A 22,200-nucleotide genomic window follows, 5' to 3' on the forward strand; every position below is an offset into this window, starting at 1 on the left:
TCTACTCTAAAGGAGAGTAAAGTCCTCTTTCCCTCCTGCCTCCTTTGATCCACTCAGTCAGGCTGGCCTCAGCTTTCCCACAGCTTTGTACTAGGAACAGCTCCCCACTGAGTATTTAGCAGGAGGAGTGTTGACTCTTTGCCCATCACAAGCATTTTGTTTTTTCTGCTCCTGTACTCCCCTAGAGATGAGACAAAGCTCACCCACAGACGGCATGGTGGGATGAGCAAGGGACAGCCTGGCTGACAGAGGAGCTCTGCCTCACCTTCATGAGGTGATGAGAATGCAGCGCCAGGTAACCGGATGACAACAGCAGCTGGAAGCCCGCTGTGTGTGCTGCTCTCTTGGCTAGTCTGGGTACCTCTTTTCCAAATCTCACTGCTCACAGCAGGAGGTGTGCAGCCATTATGAGACATGTTATATTGTGATGCCTTCAGGCAGAGAAACTCTGCCAACAACCAGCTACTTGCTCTGGAGAAACAGGGAGAATGCTGCTTTCTTTTTTTCTTTTTTTATGCCCTGTGGATGAGGTGCAACCTATTTTTTTAACCTATTTAAAGACTTTGATTCTGCTGTCTGTGACAGTATTTGACTATCTTCCACAACAGTCAACAGTAACATGGAAGTCCCCCAGAGTTTTCTTGGGGCCCTTAACAGGTCAAGGCAAGCCTAACATAAGAAAATACTTACTTCCTTCTCTTCTTTCCACTGGTTGTTGATCTTCAGCAGTTTTGGGAGCAAACACAATGGTTTTGAATGTGTGCTGTTTACACCCCAAACAAGGAAGAAGTCAAACCTCTCAGAAGTCCAGGTCCAAAGGATATGAAGAGGACTGAGAGCCTTGCATTGCCAAACACCAGAAGATCAGGCATTAGCAATCCCATGTCTCCCAGGGAAGTGGAAATGTGCTACCAGAGTTGCTCAGAGAGCTATCTCCCCGATCATTCCTGAGCCTTACTGCCAGCACTATAGTACTGTATGTAGACAGCTCCAGTTAAGCAGCTGAAGACATCTTTCTGCTTTTGGCCACGAGCTGCCTAGAGCTCTACTGGCTCAAGAAAGGGGATGCTTCTTCATAACTAAAGAGTCAAAACCATTCTAAACTCAAGAGACAGAATTTACAATCCAAATTTCCACCCCAACCTTCAATGGTCAAACAATGAATAAAATCCCAACAGCATGCTAGAATCCCCTCTCTGTGGCGAATGTTCTGTGGGGAAACCCTTGAGGATGGACAGCAAAACAGAGAAAAATGCTTCTAATAATGTCTTATAATACATGAAGCAAGCAGCACCAAAATTCAATGTTTCCTCTCATGCTTAAAACTGAATTGGAGTTTTTAGCAAAGAACTATGAGGCCCACAAGCACCTTATTAGTGACAGACAGTAATGTGAAAGAAGCTATTTTGTCTCAGGTTACTCAAAACATGATGATCCAGCTCTCTTCCTGCTTACACAATCATAACCTTATTTGCTCTTCCAGAGATAATCAGAATCAGGCTGTCGGTAGAGGCATAAACACAATTTTCTTAAGAAAACAAACTACAGAAGAATTAACGCATCAATTTTAAGCTAGTAAGGATGGTGGTTCAGTTAATTTACCCTCCCAAAATAAAACATTTTATGTAAGCATTCCTGGAAGTGTTTGAGGCCAGGCTGGATGGGGTTTTGAGCAACCTGGTCTAGCAGAAGTGCCTGTGGCATGGGGGCTGGAACTAGATGATCTTCAAGGTCCCTTCCAACCCAAAATATTTGGATTCTATGATTCTATTATTTTTAACCTTACTCCACAGTCAATAAATAGAGAGTGATTTTGAGAGACAGATTCATTCCAAGCATTTCAAGACTTCCTCAGGTTAGACACCTATTAGAAGGATACAGCTAAGTGAGGTGAGTCCCAGCCAAAATTCGCAGTCACATAGATTGTACTGGCAGTATGCTGGGCATGACCCTGGCTGTGTCCTCACCAGTTCAGCACAGTTCCCTAGGACATGAAGACTGTGAGCAACACCAGATGCTGGTGTCATGTTTCTTCAACAGCCCCCAAATATGGTGAACCAGATCCAGCGTCCATGCAGGAAAACGAGGCCAGGGATAAAGTTAGAGATATGCTACCTAGCACCCAGGTCAAAGGTCCATCCAAGAGGCAGCACCAGAGACCCAGCTGAAGACAGGGACACGAGACCTGAGCTTACATGGAAAGTAGGTGGGTACCCCTGCAGAGACTGGTCAGGGTCCAGTTAGTGGACTCAGGGTCCTGGCAGACAATGCATTTCCTGAAGAAGTCAAAATGGCTCACCATAGGAAGGAAGATGTTGCACCTGTCCAGAAAACCAAACAATGCACACAACATCTCCATCACTAGCCCAACATTAACTTTTGTGGGAATAAAAATATCCAGTGGGCATGTATTTAGTTATACTAATGTCTTTCCTCTCTAAAAGTACAGTCACTGAAAGCACTTTATATGCAGAATGACTAATTGGAATAAGCTGTGCAATTTTCAGCTTAAACCTGCTCCTTTATGCTCAACATCCGCCCAACACGTAATGACACAGTTTATACTTTCATTGAGGATTCAGCATCTGGGCAAAACAGAGAAAGCTTTATGAGTCTTCACTCTAAGTCAATTAGAATTTAAATGTAGGTCGAATGCTAGGGAGAAGAATGGGACCTGCAGCAATTCAGATCTCAGATGTTCATGTACTCTAGAGACAGAAGAATCATTTGCACACTTATTCTATATTCCAGGGCTGGGGGCACTTGGAAAGGCAGGTTTGTTCTCTGCTGCATATCTAATAGTGTTTTGGCCAACAAGTCTTTAAACTTTTTGGGAAATGACTCTTCTACCTTTGCCCTTGGGAGGCTATTTCACAGCTGAATACATCCCATTCCTGATTTGTTCTTGCTAGTCCTAGCTATGACCTCCACAGAGGAGTATACACGGTCTTTCTTGGTGAGTTTGATAGATGTTTGAGAGTGTTTTTACACCAAAACCCAATCCAACACACCCCAGCACTGGTACAGAAAACATCAGGAGCAACTTCTGTGAAGACAGTGAAATTGCACTGATATAAACCAGATTTCAACTACTACGTGGACATATACATGCACACATGTATATCACCCACTACCAGAAGTATCACTTCTGATCTAAGCTACTTTCTCCTTTTTCCCTTCTCCACTCCCTCTGCTGCTCATTAAAACTTCAGTCTCCCACCTAAAATGGTGAAGAGTCAGCAGGCTGCCCGGGTAGCATTAGCTAATGGGAACTGACAGCCTGCCACCGTTTTCTGAAGGCTAATGTTTTGATACCTGTCTGTCTTCCAGCCTGACTGCTTCTATGGAAGACTTTTATCACAGGGAGATTGACCTCAGGCAGGAGACATTTTGTGTCACTGTGAACAACTGAAATGAAGACACGATGGGGATGGCAAGAACTCACCAGCAGCAAAAGACAAGTGTAGAAGAAAACTGATGAATACCTGCTTTGCTATTGGCAGTGATTGGTCCTCTAATGAATGAATTCACTGAAGAACCTGCACTGTGGCATATTTTGAGACCCTGTAAGAGGCAACATTAACTGATGATAAACTAAAATACCAGTCAAGTTATGAGAAGTATTTTCCCACTGATTTGCAACAGTCTGGGATCCAATTAGAGAGTTCTTCTGCCAACTACTACCTTGTGAGGTTCATATGCTGCCTCACAATGGCTTATGGGGACACAGTCTGAAATATCTCTGATACTTGGGTTTTGGCACAGTAATTTTTACTACCTTTAACTGCAGAAATGTGAAAGTAAAAAAAAAAAGTTAAAATGTTCACAGCATGGATACCTATTCATACCTAAAGAAAGTAAACAATTCCGTTACTGTACTTCCCTGCTGAGGTGCCGTGTACCACATGAGCCTTAGTCTGGAGGACTCACTATTCACTTTATTTCCCAAGCTCAATATTCCTAGCTGAACTATCTTCCTAAAGATACACTTCAGTCACCACTCCAACTGAAAGGCACATCCTTCTCAAGAATCACAATTTCTTCCCATTTGAGGTTTCCGAGGCTGCCTGAAAGGAACAGGTATTAATAAAAAAACCCAAAAACATTCCGTCCCTCCCTGCGTGGTGTCAAGTGTGGCCCAGATATGCCTTGCAAAAAAATCAGGTCACTCAGCTTTTAGCTCTATAGTACTGGGTTGGAAAGCTCCTGAGAAGGCATGATTGCACACCTCCTAAGAGCTCAAGATTCCTCTTTCTATCAGTGGTCTGACCTGCCCCTTGCAGCACATGCCAATGGCTGAATGTCCTAGATCAAGGAGAAACAGAAACTACAAAAAACTGGGACGTATAGCACTCAAGACAATTTTATATTTCATGTGTTCCCTTCAGTCAGACACTGTCCATGCATTTTGCCTGGGTGTGCTCTAGATCCTTAAGAAGTCTTCCTGCATGTAAAACTTAAATGTAGTCAAGTAACTGCCCCTTGTTGGGACCTCCAGATCAAAAATTTCAATGAGAACTGATATAAAGCTTTTATCTCCACAGACTTTTCCCCAAACTGATGAATGCTATTGCCACTTGCCTCCAAACAGAATGTGCCTGCACTGTACTTAGCCCTTCTATTCAGAGATCCTTCTCTACATCAATTATTCTGCTTTGGCTTATCTGCTGGATTTACTGCATTCCCTAGGAGACCCGATGCCTCTTAGGCGGTTTTCTGGCAAATACATAAGAAATTTACCCTTACAGATTCTCTTCCTCAAATTGGGTGGCACAATATCAGTAGTCTTAGTCTGTCCTCAGTACTTTCAAATGAGTTTGCAGCTTCTGACCAAGAATATGTGCTCATTTCTTCATTAGTGGGACAGCAGACACTTAGCAACATAAACGGTGCATCAAGCATTGGGATTTACTTCCTTAAAGATGGGTATCACTCAGAATGGCCTGTAACAATCTCTGAAGAGGCCAAGTGCCCTATAGCAGCAATGAATAAGGAATAACCAAGTAGCTGGACAGAGCTGCAAAACCCAAATTCAAATTCATACAATGCTGAGGGAGGCCTATCTCTGGGATGGTGGTTTAAGCTCATCTTGCGATATGGGAATAAGGGCTTGCATAGAGGAGAAATTGCAATTTTTGTATATTACCCAACACTGTTCACTCATCCCTACAATCATCCAACATGCCCTAATTGCTTCAGTATGTTTCTGCAAAACAGAAACCAAGAGTGACTTGGTCAGAGACAAAGACACAGATCTAAGATGTATACAGAAGCAGTCGTCCGATAATGATGACCAGCTGTCACAGGCAGAAGAAACCTCCTGGCATTTGGCACTGGCCAATTTTCAAATACCCGCTGGTTGCTGCTACCCCATTAATTGTGGGCACTTTGCCCAGTCCACATTCCTGAACAGCTTTTTTCTTCTCTTCCCCTTCTCTCTTCCTTGCAGACTTCTAACACAGTTAATAAAAAATTTATTGGGCAATGAAATAAACACCTATTTGATTTGATCTGGGAGCCAAAGAGAGGAGTTTCTGCTGTTCAGGTGTAGACTTGAGAGTTTCTGTGATTGCTGTCAGAAACGTGCCCACAAACCCAATATGAATAGATAAATGGAGATGGAGAGGTGTTTGGGGGTGTTTTTTTTGGAAGGTGGAAAGTTTGTTTGTTGCATTTTTTTAAGGGAGTGGAAACAGCTGGGAGACCAGACCACAGTGTGTCCTTGAACATGGGGAGAAAGAGGATGTCATAGGTTAAGAAGGAAATGAGTTTTTTGGGAGGTTGTGGTCAAACCAATCAGTGCTTGGATTTATTGGCACCTGGTTTGGCCACTGAAGGTATGGACTGCCTCTGAGAACACAGGGGGTTAAAATCAGAGAACGCCCAGGAGAACTCTCTTGTTCCCGGTCAGTGAAGGAGCTCAGAGCTCCCCTGTCCAGCCAGGGCTGGCTGGGGAGGGGAAGCCAAGCAGACAGGTGAGGTAGGCAGAGGAGGAGGGTGAAGGCTTTGCAAGATGGAAGGGTGGGAGAGCCCTGAGAGGCACCGCCCCCCCACCCCCTGGGAGAGAGATAGAGAGAGAGCCAGTGCCTAGTGCCTGTGCTGCCTTGGAATTTGATGTCGTGCTGGCAGCACGGCCGGCCAGAAGGAGAAGTGGGGGATGTGGCGCGAGAAGGTGCCCGGCCGCTGTGGGAGTTCTGGGCAGACAGAGGTGAAGATTGTAACCCCTTCCTAGAATAATGGAAACCTTACAAATACTTATCCTCCTGAATCTGAATGAGGAGAGAGACATGAAGCAGGAGGAAATGAGCAAGTGTGATGAAAGTTGATGCATGTGAGAAATGTCAGAAGAGGTGAGAAGAATCCTAGGTGGGAGGAGATGATGGAGAGACCTTGAGCTGGACTCTTTCCTTGTATGGCCATGGACAGACCCATGTATTTCCTGTAACACAGAGACTGCATTTAGGAGGAGGCAGTGCCATGAATCCAGAGAGAGTGTGGTGAAGCAGTGGCGTGAACAGAGACGGCTGAGGAGGGTGTGGGATGCCCTCTGTCTTCAGCGGAAAGGAAGATCTCTGTTCATGAGGCCCCTCGGCCCCAGGGGCTAAATCTGGGGGGACTGGTGTCCCGAAGCTGAGAGATCGCTGCTTTTTTTGGAACTGGGCAGGGCATCCTTAAAAGGGGATCCTAAAACCAGTTCTGGTCCATGTGCAGTGGTGAGAGCACTGGACATGGGGGGGAAGAAGTCACAAGGGCCGATGTTCTCTGGGCAGTGCCACGAGTGATTCGGAAACACAAGAGGTTTCAATTGTATTTCTGGGGGAAGCCTGTGGTGCAAGGGGGGAATCCTCTCTCCCTGATGGACTTGAGGGTCGATTATCTAAGGGCGGGTGATGGACTGAAAGTTGATTATCTGAGAGATGGTGACGGGGTGGAAATCTATGGCGTTATTTCATGCTGTGGAAGAAATGGGGGGAGGAGGAGGAATGTATTTGGAGGGTTTTCATTCTTAGTGCACTGTCTATTCCTTTTTAGATACTGTAATTAATAAAGTTTGTTTCCTTTACTCCTAAGTTGGAGCCTGCTTTGCTCTATTCCTGATCACATCTCACAGAAGCCACTAGGGAAAGTATATTTTCATGGCAGTGCTGGCATTGTGCCAGCCTCAAACCATGACAGAGGATTACACTGTGAAATCCACAGAAAGTAATGGACTTTGAAGCACCAGACACATAGCAGCACCCAGCACTGATATGCAACAGGCACTGCAGCTCCTGAGAACTGCATGTGCAAACCAATAAATACCTGGAGTTTCTTTTTAAAATCCTATATAATTTTGTCTTCAGGAAGAAGAAAGAAGATGGTAAGAAGCGCTTGGTATACCACTAAGTGACATCTCAAAGGAGTTCAAGGACTACAGAGATGGGACAGCAGAAAATCTGAGAGAAAAATTAAGTACTCTGGAACACTTTGGGCCAGAATAGCAATACTCATCTTGTAAAAAATTTTAGCCTGTGTCTCAGGCTGTGGTGGGCTGGTGGCAGAAAGTGCAGAAATTTTTTCAGGGTAGTCCCTTATTCTCTGGCTCAGTGGGAGAGAGCAGGCAGGAGTATCCAATCAAGGAGATTGCAACCTTTCACTGGGAGAACTTGTATGAATTTATGCCAGGCTTATAGAAAGAGATTTGGAGGGGAATGGAGCTGCCCTTCACAAGGACAGGTAAATATGTCAGGGATTATAACTGAAAGCATTGTCCAGTAAAGAACTGATTATAGACTAAAACAAAATATATTGTTATACTATTTAATGTCACACAGTGCAGGTTATGGCAAGAGGAATAGTCACGACCTGTCAATGCAGCTGAGAACACAGACTGTGGGTAATGACAGTCTCCAGAACTAGTCTTTTACATGGTTTCATCTTTCCTGCATAGACATACAAGGTGGATCCATGCCACCAAATTTTAGACATTGAAATGTTTGCTGTGTAAATCTAAATTAGTAATTTGCATTCCGCTTGTAGTCCAAAGTAAAAGAGACTCCTGGGGGCTGATCTTTCACATTATCTCAAGGCAGACAACAGAAAGAGTAAGATGCCACCTTCTCACAACAGACTACAGATGAGGCCAGATGACTAGTTTAGATTTGCATTAGCCGCACTCAGATGTCTAAGATTAAGTGTGATGAATCTCAGCTGCAGTGCACCACTTCTGTTTGCAAGACTAAATGTCCATACGGACAGGAGATGCAACACCTTCAGAGAGTCGTACTTAAAAAACCAAGTGACAGATGTTTACCTCTGGACTTGGGATTTAGTCCGGTCCCTGACAGGGTTCCTGTGCAATTTATTTTGCAGAACCATACAACCCCCTGGATTTGTTAAAAAAATATAAACCTTTAATGACCTTGAATGGCAAAGCCTATACTGCCAATGTGGTTTGTCCTCTTTTGCTCCGGAGAGCAAGCCATGGCCTCTTGTTTTTGCTCCAGTCCTTTGAACTACTATGGATACAGCCATGAGATCACTCTCGGGCTCTTTCCCAGAATGAACAAGTGCATCCCCTCTCAGAGCAGGAGCAGGCACAGCTGATATGGACAGCAGACTCCAGACATGCAGATGATGCCAAGTTCAGCTTCCTCAACCAGTGAAAGTCCTCCAACACCAACCCCACAGACCCTGGGCTTTCAAATTCCTCCATATGTTCTTGTGCCACAGAACACACACTGGCATCATGTTATAAAAGCACCAGACTGCCAGCCCTTGCTTTATTTTAGGTACTTCTAAGCAGAAAATATAATAAACTAAGAAACCAAAAAAGAAGCATGTCTCAGGGCTACAGGGTCACTACAGGGAGCACAGAGGAGACCAGCCCTCCCCAGTCAGTGTACTAGGGACATGTTCTGTCCATTCCAAAAGGTAGTGTCATCAAGTAGCACAAACACGAGCCACTCTATGCCATCTAGCTTGGAGTCCAGGGCTTTCCCTGATACTATCCACACAGCATGTACACACAAAACCAAGGTGTCTACATGAATTATGAAGGTGGTCCACAGGCTTTACACAGCTATAAATATTCTACTGGAAACCAAACATGCCATGAGTTATGTGAAATATATTCACAACAGTTAAAAACACAGTAGGAGAAGCAGTCACTGCCACCCTGTTAGCACTCCCTTGAAACAGGATCATGAAGGATGATATCCCTATGAATTTTGGTTCTTAACCTTGTTTTGTAGGTCAACAAGTGGATTAATCTTCCAGGCAAAATTATGAATTGGGAGTTCTATGCAGTAATAATCCCTAAAACCATAGCTGGATTTGTATAGTCAAGGTCATAAGGCTTCTACCTTGCACAGTCTGTTCTGTAGCTATTTGGGGAGATTTATCACATTTATTCCCAAAGACTTTTTTTTTTTTTATTCATTCAAAACAGGAACATACCCAAAAAGTCACATTCCCATTAGTCTAACAAGGGGACAATCATTTTGAAGAGACTCTCCAGAATACAGCTGCTGCTGCAGCACCTGCATGAGGGCCATGTGAAATTGATGCTTAGGATCTTGCTTCTTGGCTTTTCTCCCTGTGAAAGGCTCCTTACACTTTTACTTTGCCTGTACACTTAACACATTAATGGCATACTTGCTGTATACCAAAGATGAGAGCTGATTCTCCCAGTTAACAAAACATGAGGAGATGTTCTAGTCAGCCTCTGACTCAGAGTACAGTTTACGGTACTCTAGCCCTAACACAGAACATCTTCTGGTGACATCTCTCTGGTGTCCTCCTGGAAATTTTCCAAAGCACCAGACAGTGGTATCAACCTCTCTTATGACCAAGCCAACCATGGCCAGGTGCCCCACATCAACTGACTCCTATGCAGAGCTGAGTATCCACATGCCCAGGCCATGTGAAAACAAACTCACTGGTCCTGCAGCCTGAGTGCCTCACAAACTGAGGGCACTTAAATGTGAGATGCCATTATGTTCAAATGACAGTCCTTTCTCCACACATTCAAAGGGAGTGTCTCCTTACCTTAATAAGGCAAAATTTTCTTATACTGCTGATAGAAAAGACACAGAATGGAATAAAGAAGACAATAAAAAGGCTGCCAGAGGCCCAATTTACATACCCTAAAATTAATGAATCATTCCAATTAAATTATTTGCCCTAAATTAAAACTTATCACCAAAATCCAATTCTCATTTCATTAAAGAGGACCTCTCTAATAATCTTTTTTTTTTCTCCATGGATTTTTTTAAAGGTAACCTTCCTGAAATGGGGAAAAAAGGGAAGTTGTAGTCTGCTTTTCTGTTTGAGAAGCACCAAAAGTTTTATTTTTGAAGAACTGTTCCTCATTCTTATATGTGTCCACATGATAAGGACATTCCTAGAAGATTTTATGAAAGACTGTTGACACACAATATCATGCAATCAAATAGCCAATGTAAGGGAAATCTGATACGTGAATATGGAGGGAAATTTATAAGCAGCATAGCTGAAGCCTCAGTAGCTTCTGGCTTTTGGTATCAGAACTGAGAAAACTCACAACCCTCATTTGGGGATTTCCAAAGGCCCTTTCAGGAAAAGGGGGCAGACAAATGATGGCACTCCCAAATGCATTTTTGAAAAACAATGGGATCTTTCAGACTTTCACACAGCGCTATGACTTCTCACTCAGGACTTGGCTCCTGTTACCCAGAGCGCTGTTCACTGATAGCCTGAGCCTGGTAGAGACCCAGAACTGCTAGCAAGAGTGGACACGTGCTTGTGCACCCTCAGACTGCTAACAGCAACCTTTGTTCCCTTCCCAGGAACAACCTTTTTCTTTCCTACTGTCTGCTGGAGATTAACAGTTTTTAACCTAATATTTGGGATTTTTTAAAAAAAGCTGTGGTTGGATTTTAAGAAAGTGTTCTCTGTCTGAATAATCTGTAAATGGAAGCCACATGTCTAAGTATCTGTTTCCTTTTCGTCTATTTTGTTGTATGCACATTTGGCAAGTGATTTTCCCCCTCTAACTATCACATCTTGGGCTTTGTTAAATGAAACTGCTATTCTGTTATTTTCTTGGTGTTTTTCTTATTCTCAAGCAGCCAACTACTGACATTTTAGCAGCTATACAGGAAATGTGATATTAACTAATTATTTTCTTAGAGAATTTCTTCACTTTCTGGTGAATAAGGAGCTGGTACTTGGGTAGCAATTTCAATGTTTTTTAAGATAAAAACAAGAGCTGGAGCTCTTAAAAAAAACCATCAAAATCCAAACCTTGAAAACCTATTACCTAATATGATTTATCATTTGTTGTTTTTGTGGAAAGCAGCGGGAGGCTTATCCTACAAGGCACAGCCTGCATACACACTGAAAGGACAGACTACAGATCCATTCAGGAGTGATGAGAGCCTGCACTGGATAGAGATAAATGGTAGGAGAACACAGTTACCGTGGGTCAGCTGGGGTCAAGCTGCACCATACAGACACAAGGATGTGCTACTAGGCATAGCACAGAGACCATGCACACCTGCTTTTCCACACTCTCATTTTAGAAACACCATCTCCTTATTCCCTTCTCCAAACTGACAATTTCCTTATTTCTGTAATTAATTAATATTAAAGAATAAAATTGAAAGCTTTTAAGGTAGGAAAGAAATGTGCTTCTTTCTATAAGACTTAATGTTGGTTTTGAACTGCTGGATGGTTTATTTTAAAAGCTGTTTCTAGCCAATTCCAATTTCTAATGAAATCTTTGCTCCAATGGAGCAAAATTCCCTCTAATTTCTGTGGAATCTAGATTTTGATCCAAGTTCTCACCCACTAACAAATAGCTATGATGACTGTAGACGGTAACACAGCAGCCAAAACCAAAGAACACGAGCTGGTGGACCCCAGGAATCTGGAATTTCATCCCATGTGGAGTTTTGAGCATGGCAGATTTGCAGCATTGACTCAACTGGAACTGATGAAATAAGAAAAACAGGCAAAAGGAACACACTGTTCCACGAAGGCTGGAATTGCAAGGCCTGGGTTACCACAGCTGTGTGCCCTAGGTCCTGTTGCCTCCTGCCTTCAGACCTCTTGACTGGTTTTAGTTGTGGACAGTAAAGCTACAGAAAAGTTTGATCTGAGTCAGAGAAATAAGGAATATGATTAACCTTAGCTATCACCCACATTGCAAGTAAGGAGACAAACTGACCCTAAAGCTTCTAATGGAGACTAGCTGTATATCTTTTCTCATTATTTTGTGTTAGAAATCCAAAACTTCAGATCAGATCTTTTGAGAACCATTTTATAAAAAAACCTAGATTTTTGCTAATTTTCAAGCTACTAAGGAGTTACAGGCTTGCGATGTAAAATGAGTAAGATATTTAGTCCTGATTTTACCAACAGTTTTCTGCAAAGAAATCTCAAGAGGATGTGGCAAAAAAAATTCAGTTACTACTGATAAGACACTGGCCATCATGGAGGGAACAGGCAAGTGGAATCTATGACTTAGGGCATCCAAGGGGACATACCTTGTTGTGGGCCAATTCGGTCAAATTTCAAGGCTCACAACAAGTCAAGGCAACTGTTGTGCTGCCACAGTCCTTTTTTTTAAGCAGTGGGAGCAGGAAGACACTTGCTTTAAAATGGATTGATATGTGCACTCCGACAGCTAATGGTTATTTGTGCTTTCTTCAGGGTTAGCAGACTTGGTGGTGGAACTAAGTTCTTCCTGTGTTAGGAGCTGAGAGCAGAATATTGTCCCTACTCCCCTTTCTTACAGTCCAAGCTAAGCCTTGGGACTACAGACTGAGCCCATCAAACTGAGAAATAACATGGTAAAACCTTTCAAAGCACTGTGTGAATCTAGAATCAGCTGATCAGACAAAATCACACAATATCAACTGATACCACTCTGAAGAGTCCACTCAAGCTAAGCTGATTTATATCACTAGGACTTGGACTGTCGTATCAAGATCCTTCCTCCCAGCCGCAGGAAAGTATTCCATGTATTTTGTGCTCTACTTCTTTCAAAAAATGAGTAAGCATTTTTTGAAGTATTCTGTTTTTGTCTCCTGCCTGCACCTGCAAAGCCAGCACCAAAATATTTCCAGAAAAACCTCCTGATTTATGCACTAAGAAGTGCTAAGCTCCAACCAATATAACAGAGCCAAAGCCTAAGCTGCATCATATTGTTCCAAACATGCCTGGAGATAAGAAAACAGAAGTTAAGAGGCGTCAGGACACCATGGGGATGCGATAAAAATACTGGATGGGGAGTGAAAGGAAATTCTTTGGTAACTTAGGAAACACCAGGTGCCTTTTCTTCCACTTTACGAGTTTGCCAAAACAAAGCAGCACAGAAAACCTAGAAAAACTGCCACCAATACTATTATGTGCCTTACGTTCTGGAATTACTTTTCTGGTAGAAATGTATGGTCCATGGTAATAGCAAAAGTGGTGCAGCAAGACCTCACATGGTTCAGTTGCTCAAGACTATTCCATGCTCTCTCAGCTTATTTTCCCCACCAAACTGCTGTCACTTCCTTCCAAGTGTACTGGACTTCTCGCTTCCAGTTCCTCTAATAACCTGAATTTATCTCCTCCCTTCAATCTTCTTTTTCTCCTCCCCCACCATTCCCAGTAAAATGATCTTTCTTCCTTCCTCCCAGAAAATTCATATTCCCATGTTATCTCATTATTCTTTGCAACAGCATGCCAAATACGCTGTCATTTTCCCATTGGCGCTATGTTCCGAAAAAGACAAAGTGGTCTGTGCTTGCTCTTACCTACTACACGCTCCTTGGAATGAAAAACGCTACAGTGTTAATGCTCAGAAAGATCCCTCCGATTTCTGGGCTCTGCGCCCACAAAGCAGGGAAGCCAACATTTCTCAGAGAACAGCATCTGACTCCAACATCCTTGCTGTCTAGCTAGCAAAGGAAAAATAGCTTCAGCTCTCTTCAAACTGATCTGCTTCCAGCGCTGGCCAAAGTGGTAGGAAGGCCAGGAATGCCATGAGAAGGTAGGCTCCCACCACAGATCTGCTGAGCTCAAGACCAGCCCCATTCCAGTCTCTCAGCAACCCACCACAAGCTACCAATGCTATATTTTGTCAGGAATAAATGCCAGTGAGGACTGACAGAAAGAGGTGTGGAAAGGCTAAAAGGATGCATGGCACTAAAAGGACTGCGCAGACTGAGTTCCTCTCTACAGCCAGGGAGAGGCATTTCCACTGGTCAGTCTGTCTGGTGAATTTTGGATGCTTACTTAAGGATGAACTGGACTGGGCCTGCGAAAAGTCTTGTCTCCTCACCAATGACAAAGGGAGTCCAAGACAACCCACAGCAACAGTATCGTCTACATTTGGTCAGAAGAACCTCATTCTGTATCAGGTGCCAAGCTGGTGACTGCCAGAAATTACCTCCACTTGACACCTGACTTCAGGCCCCTAGAAAACATACTCTTGAGCCTTCCATCAGTTCTGCTTAGATATCTTTCTCACAGTCCAGAAGTCCAAAGCATTACCTTTCCCTATTGCTGTCCTCAGAAATGAAGGCAAGGGCCGTGCATATCACAGAACCACAGAGTTGCTTAGGTTTGAAAAGCCCTCTAAGATCATCAAGTTAAGCCAACCCTGCCAAGACCACCCCTAAACCATGTGCCTAAGTGCCACATCTACACATTTTTCGAATTCTTCCAGAGATGGTGGACAACACCCTCCCACATCAGCCCTAGACCCAGCTCTAACCAAGGGTCTTGCTGGCAGAGCAGTTTGTGCTGTGGAAGCCAGACTGGCCTCAGCTGCCTGTCTGGATGAAGGATCTCTCTGTGCTGTACCAGTCACCAGCAGAAAGTCTAATTTCAGGAGAGTGGACAGAGACAGTGCACAGTTAATCTACTCATACAGTTAATAATAAACTCTCTATGGTTAAATCCCAGCAACAACAAACACATCTTTATATCATGTTGAAACAATGACCAGCAAGTCTGAATCTTTGCAAGCAAGGAGTACCACAAAGGCAATTCATAATGGAGAAAGACTACACTCTGTACTTCTTTTCACATGCTGATGCCTATCAGTTAGAAAGAAAACTGTAGAATTTGGCCTTAGCTGCTATGCACTTGACTTTGGGTTTGTGGTTAGGGCTGGCCAGTAAACAAGCACTCCTCTTTGTGAACATTTGCTGCTGATATTTCCAAATTTTTTTTTGTTTTGCCAAAATGACAAAACTCTTAATAATTTATTTTTTCATGACATAAACATTTAACCAAGGGAGAGCCCACAGTCTTTACAATCAATAACTGGGAATCACAAGAAATGTTGTTGAGTCTGCAGGAATCCCAAGCTGTGAGTGAAAATGTGAATGTGGAGCTCTTCAGACCGCAGCTGAGTATGGTTAGGTTTTAGATGGGCTGTGATAATGCTATATCTTTATGTCTTCATAATTTTGACCAGAAAAAGCAACTGAGACCTGTAAAACCTTCCTGATTAAATTTTAATCAAATTCAAAAACAATGGAATCTTTTTGTTTCACTGAAAAGTTACAACTACTGCCATTCACAATTATGCCTATATATAAAGGCTCTGGACAGCAACAATTTGCTTCCTCCTACTAGACTTACTCCTCCAGATTGACTTGGATAGGCCTAAGTCTTTATTGCAGAAATTTTTAAACCCCATGAATGCCAAGATCTTTGTGCCCTTGTGCTTGTCATCCTGATGAGACAATTAAGGACCATAGGAATTTCTCCACTGTTATCTAATGCCTGAGAAGGGCTTGAGGTTATAGCACTAAAAGAACAAGAACCCAAGGTAATGCTGGGAAAGGGGCAGCCACCATGTCCCTGTTACGACTCAATTCTCCTGGAACAAGTCACTCAGCATACTGGAACAAATGATTAAACATCCCATTTATAAGCACCAAGAGAATAATAATGGAGAAAAGGGGGAAAAAAACCAATGTACTTTTGGCAAACACATATCATGCTACCCAGGCCTCATTTTCCTTTTTTTGTATGATAGCTGGCATAACAGATAATGCAGAAGCAATACGTGTGATTATGTGATATATCTTGACTTCAGAAGACCTGACAGTCTTCAACAAGCTAAGAGAATACAGTGGATGTTAAATCTCCATCAGGATGCTTCAAAGAGCTGCAATCAACAGATCACTCTCTACCAGGGACAGAGGGTTTAGTGGGCTGCTGCCACAGTCTGCTTTTGTGTCCTGATCTCTTCAATACTTTAATTAACACCTTCATGATGGAACAGAAATAAGGCACCTGACTTTTGTCGATGACATTACATTGGGGGCAGTTGCAAGTGCTTTGGAGCCCAGGATCATAAGTAAACTGAAGTGGTCTCCATGGAGAGACCAACCAGATGGCATCCAACAGCAGCGAGCACAAAGCAGTATTCTCAGGAAGGGGGGAAAACAATTAATGTTCAAACACAAAAGTGAAGAATGAGCTGCAGACCAGTAAGAGAGGATTAAAAAGGTAGAAAGACTAAATTAGTGAAAGCAGTGAGGCACTCATATAAAAAAGGTAAATCTCATTTCATTTTGGGGTTAGGTAAGTGAAGTGTGATATGCAAAACATGGCTGGTACTTGTATCTGCATGATTGAATCCTGAACTGGAACTCTTGCTTTGGTTTTGGACAGTACATTTAAAGAAAATATGTAGACAAATCAAACAGTAGTGAAATATATATGCCACAGGGGTTGAAAAAATATGACCTCTGGAAAGCAGCGAGCCTATTAAGCTGCACTAGAGAACTCTGAGACAGAGAAATTTGGGGGTTTCAGGCAGATAAAAGGTAGTTTTGAGGAAGAGGAGAAATAACCACTGTGTGTCTTGGAAGGCCAAGAAATAATTGGCAGCAAAATCAATTTGGATCATATGTTAATAAAAGCTTTCCAAATGCAAGGAGAGTGAAATAATGGACATGCACCAGGCACATCTTCAAAAAAATACATGTATGGGGCAGCCACTGTAGAGCTGATCTTGTGTCACTGCGTGGGGAAGGACCAGACCATCTCTTGCAGGTCCATTCAAGTGTTTAGTCTTTGATCACACACCAGCAGAAATAACTGGGGTAGTAAACAGAAAGCTTTGCAACTGGCCATTATAGCGAAATTGAAACAGTACAAAATGCTGTGAGTGAGGTGGTGGCTCAGAGCAGTCTCTTGGTGCATTCACCCCAGTGGAGAGGGCACCTGGTAGCCACTGAGCTGGGCAGAGACAATCACCTTCAGTCTAGAGAGCTGCAAGCAGTGCTGCCCACCTGGGTCAGAAAGATGGGAGAGATGGCCACAGTTGTACTAATGAATATTTTGGCAGCGAATGCCTACTTCTACTAGCAGAGAAGCTTTATGTTTACAAGCCTTATTTTTGCAAAGATGGAAAGACTTACGAGGACAACTTTTTCTACTTTTAGCTGTCCATGAAATTCTGATTTTTTTTTTAAGTGTCATTTCATTGTGCCCCTTTTAGACCTCTGCAATATGCCCAGTTGAGAAGGATCTTCAATCCCAGTTGAGAGGGATCTTATCAATGGGCATACACACTTAAGAGAGGAAAGGAATAGACCACATAGGGTGTTTTTGAAGAGATTGGTGCTGGCTGACAAAGTAGTTCTTCCCACGTGAGTACTAAAGGACTTGGGCATATACATTAGAGAGGTGATGTCCCTTTTTCTATGATATACTTCTGCAGCTCTGGCTAGCAGAGTTCACCAAGCAGAGCTCACCCCAGGGAAAGCTGATTTTCTCAAGGCTTGAAAAGACCTGGTCTGGGAATGCAACTCCATTAGACTGCAGTGATCTAAACACAGAAAACATTCAGGATACGGTGAAGCTGCCTCCTTCAGCTGGCATTGTGGACATAGAGTGTCCAGTCTCTAGTTTTAAGGGCTCCAGCAGCACTCTAGGATCAGCCTAGAGACTTATATAGATATACCTATCTCATTTGTGTCTAGGGCTAATAGAAGTTATCACAGGGGCTAGACGAATGAGGGAGTGAGAGACTAAGGATTTGCCTTTGGTAGCTGGATGCAGGAATATCTGTGACAACACTGAGAAGAATAGGAAACCTGGCATGGCCCTAAACCAACCCATTGTCTCCAGGGCAGGAGCAGCTATCATTGCAGTATCTTCCACTGGCAAATCCAGGCATCAACCATGTGCGCAAAGCTAGCAATGAGTGTCTGATCCTGGCTTGCTTTTGTTTGCCTGAGCTTGTTCAAAGGAGACCATCATTCTGGAAATTCTCCTCCCAGATTACCAGGCAGACCAGCTGACTACACTGTCATTTAATGTTTCAGGAGTTTTATTTTCTTTTATTTATTTATTTTTACATTTGGGATGCCCAAAGCTTCAAATAGTCTATGTTCTGAAATTTATGAATACAAAAACAAGAGAAGTAAAAAAAACTACATAAATAAATAAAACCAAATATTTTAGTATGACTCAATATCCAAACTCCTTTAATTTGTACTAGTAGCAGACTATTTTTCAGGCAGACAACCTGCAAATCTTGGAAAAATAGCAATCAATATAAGAAAATAATACTCTGAGACTACAGGGATTATTTTCTAACATACATTGTTTTGTACTGAATTAATTTTATTAGTTAATATTATTTTTAAAACATGTTTAGAATGAGAATAACTCTTCCAAATTGGAAAGGATTTTGTACTTATATTTTCCTTCTTTTTTTTTTTCCAGATTAAATTTAGTTAAAAAAAATTAAAGCTATGAGTTTTACCTAATTACAGGATTATACAGTAAGCACAATATCACAATGGGTCTTTTAAGAAATCTGTGGCAGGTGTTAGAACAAAGATTACCCACAGATACCTTATTTACAGGCATTTAGAGTTTAAGAGTGTCAAAACCTAAATTTTCTAATTCTCAGAAAGGTGGCAGTAGTTCAGAGCCAGATACCCATGTATTTAAGTGAAAGCTAAGCTAGAGAACTCAATTTTGCTGCTTAGGCCCATATCTAATAGGCACAAATAAAATTAATAATACATATGCACGGCTCTAGAATTCATTTGTCCCTATATTTTTCTTGACAGGTAAATGGAAATTGTGTGCTGTGAGATTTCACCAGTAATAAACCACCTACAGAGGGCTGGCTCTGCTCTGCTGTAACGAGCAGCAAGGCAGGGTACACCTCCAGGGCTGGGGAATGCATTTCATGCAGCAAGCACTCAGCCAGGCTGGGAGAACTGCTCTGTGTGCGGGCGTGGGCTGCTCTTTGTGCTGCTGGGGGAGGATTCTGGGCAAGAAAACCAACAGGAGCCTTCTGGCTCACTACACCTGTGTGTAAAGCATAACCTCTGACCACACATCCAGACTTCTTCACCTTGCAGATAAACACTTAGGATGCTACTTAGTCCCCAGTTTGCCAAGTAGTGCCAGCAAGAGGAAAAGTCCTTTCCTGCATGCATTTATAATCAGAGCAATTCAAAAACTTGTTGGGGGAAATAAACTCTGCAGCTTTATGAGTCAGTAGACAAATCAGAAGAAATAACAAATTCCTGCCTGAAGGACAATATAGAAGTTGAACGCACCTGTAATATGTATCAAATGCATTCATAAATATCTATCAACTAAGCTGTTCTGTAAATATTTTAGATAAATAGGCAGATAGACAAAATGGCATGAACATTTAAAGCACAACTAAACAAAACTGGGTAAACTCACTTGTTTGGTGTTCTGGTCTGGACAGGATGGAACAAGAGTAAACTCACTAATGACCATGCCAATAACTGGTGAACTCTTTAATTTGTTACTCTCTGTTATGCCATAAATGCAGGCAGACAGATAAGATAATACTGGTTTGCCAAGTCTCCTATTCCTTATAATATACACAGGAGAAGGGTAGCTAAAAAAGGGAAGAGGAACATAAGGTATGTGGCAAGTACCTCGGGTACCAGGTTTCACACATGCATAGTGATGGTGCACCCAGCAAACCAAGACCCAGCATGGAAAAAACTCACAGGAAAATTAATTCCTTAGCCTGGCAAAGAGTTGACTATGGAAGGCCAAAAAACACAGCACAGTAGCTTGTTGACAAGAAAAAAGAAAGGAAACCTGAGGAATAAGGAGGCGAAGACACCAGAGGGCTCTCTGGGAAGAGATAAGGCACAATGTTCCAAAAAGTGTCATTATAAACAAATGCTTTCCCATCAGTGCCAAACAACCAGAGTCAGGAGCCAGGTTTGCATTATATTAGAATATGGCTTGGCATCACTGGTGTCCCCTGCTCTGTCACCACTTTTAAAAGGATAAACTGACAGCAGAGTAAAATCATACTATGCCACAGTGCAAGGGAAGAGTCCAACTGGCTCCTGTGTAAACATAAGGGACACACAGGCTACTGGGTCTCGAGTTTCTCTTAGAAAAATACAGCTCCCTCCACTCACTCTGTCTTTTGCTCTTTGCTCTCCTATCAGGAATGTTGCTTACCTTGCACGATCAAGTAAACCTGGGAAGTCTTGGGATGATGCTGTGTCTGCACTGAACACGTATAGGACCCCTCATCATAGACATCCACTTTCTGGATCCGCAGGCTGTATTCCAGGGGGTTTCTCTTCTCCAGCTCTACTCGAGGGTCCAGGGACCACTTGTCCTCTCCAGCAAAAATGATGCCGGAACGATTTAACCAGGCCACCTTGGAGCTTCTGTCTTCTACATAACACCTGCAGAGGATGAGACAGGTAAGGGGGAGATTAACAACCTTCTCCATCATCTCCCTTTTGTTCTTTTCTTTACTGCTTTGCTGAGAAACTTCACACCACACTCCTGCCTTGCCAGTGAACCACAGAATCTTCTCACCATTACTGTCCCATGGACAAATACTTAACAATTTAACTCTATTGAAGAGTTTCACGAATCTTTGGTTAATAAACCAGACATATCACTTGTTCTCTCTTCCTTTTGCCTGTGGCCTACATATGTACCAAAATTAATTTGGAAGGCCACAAGAGATCTTGATCACCAAATCCCTTCCAACCCTGCCAGTGAGAAAGATTGGAAGTATCTCTTCCCATGCTTCTCCTTCACCTTCAAAAAGTTGAGTATACAGTAGTTAAACTGCCAGACCCCTTCCAGCCTGGAGGGAGAAGTTTCAAGGCTCCAGCTTTGTCAGCTCAGGGCACAGCTCCTCCATCACACACACACTTGCTGATGCACATCTGCTTGTTTGTTCAGGCAAGTGCAGATTTCAGGCTGAAAATGAGAGGTTGTGGGAGTGTCACTGTCATCCCTGTGATATACACAGCACATCCTGTGAACACCTCAGGTGGAACGGGAGAGGAGGAATGACAGCTAGGGGTAGAAAGCAGAAGAACAGCAGGAGGACCAGAAGCTGCCAGGGCCCTGAGTACCAACCTTCCCAAGTCAGAGGACAAACTAACCCCATTGCAACTGTAACTTGACAAGTATTTTGTTTCTTGGTGGAGAGCAGAGTAGGTGCTGTGAAGACAAGTGCATTTTTGGCAAAGGCACCTGCTCAGTACCACTTCCCACCACCAGAAAGAGACTTGCACAGAAAAGAGGAGGAGCTGCCACTGGGGAGACATGTCCTGCTCACTCTCAGCTATATCTCATTCAAGAGGCCCAGGGCTGAAGAAGACAGGCAGACATAACTCCTCTTTCACCCTGGCAGCTGCACCCCCAGGGCTGGGCTGAGGCTGAGAGCAGGTTTGCCCTGCTGCCACTCACATCACATTAGCTCTCTAGATAAACAAGGAAGCTCAGTCTCCAGAACTGCTGCTCCTTCACCTCTCAGAGCTCTGCCCAGTGTCCCAGCATTCACATGACCCAGCACCTCTTGCCACTGTTATTACAGAATCACAGAATAGGTAAAACTGGAAGGGACCACAGTGAGGTTGTATGATCAAACCTCCCTGCTTCAGCAGGGTCTTCCTAGATTGCATTGCACAGGATTGTGTCCTATTCACTATTCATACATATGTTGTATTTGAAGGAAGAAAGAAAGAGGATAAAGATTATTGCTTGAAGATAAGACAAATATTTGACAGTAGGCTTTCATAAAGCCTTTTAGCATGGGTCAGACATTTTCCAAGTTCCTCTATTTGAATGCATTTCATTCAAGGCTGCTGCAGCTGCCTTCCCTTGTGATGTGACCCCACCATTATGGCCGGCACCTTACACCCACTCTCTTTTGGCTAGCCCATGGATGCTGTC

At 43.0% G+C, this 22,200-nt stretch overlaps 1 protein-coding gene across 3 annotated transcripts in view; it reads right to left on the minus strand.

Annotated features, from left to right (window-relative positions):
• The window catches only part of LSAMP (limbic system associated membrane protein), a 299,711-nt gene that overhangs the window by 136,504 nt on the left and 141,007 nt on the right, over positions 1–22,200 (minus strand). For all 3 annotated transcript variants that reach the window (XM_064410216.1, XM_064410215.1, XM_064410217.1), the window contains one exon: positions 20,458–20,690. In XM_064410216.1, the coding sequence (XP_064266286.1) occupies positions 20,458–20,690 (233 nt within the window). The remainder of the gene's footprint in view (positions 1–20,457; positions 20,691–22,200) is intronic.

The sequence above is a fragment of the Passer domesticus genome, chromosome 2 (assembly GCF_036417665.1).
Source record: "Passer domesticus isolate bPasDom1 chromosome 2, bPasDom1.hap1, whole genome shotgun sequence".
NCBI lineage: Eukaryota > Metazoa > Chordata > Aves > Passeriformes > Passeridae > Passer > Passer domesticus.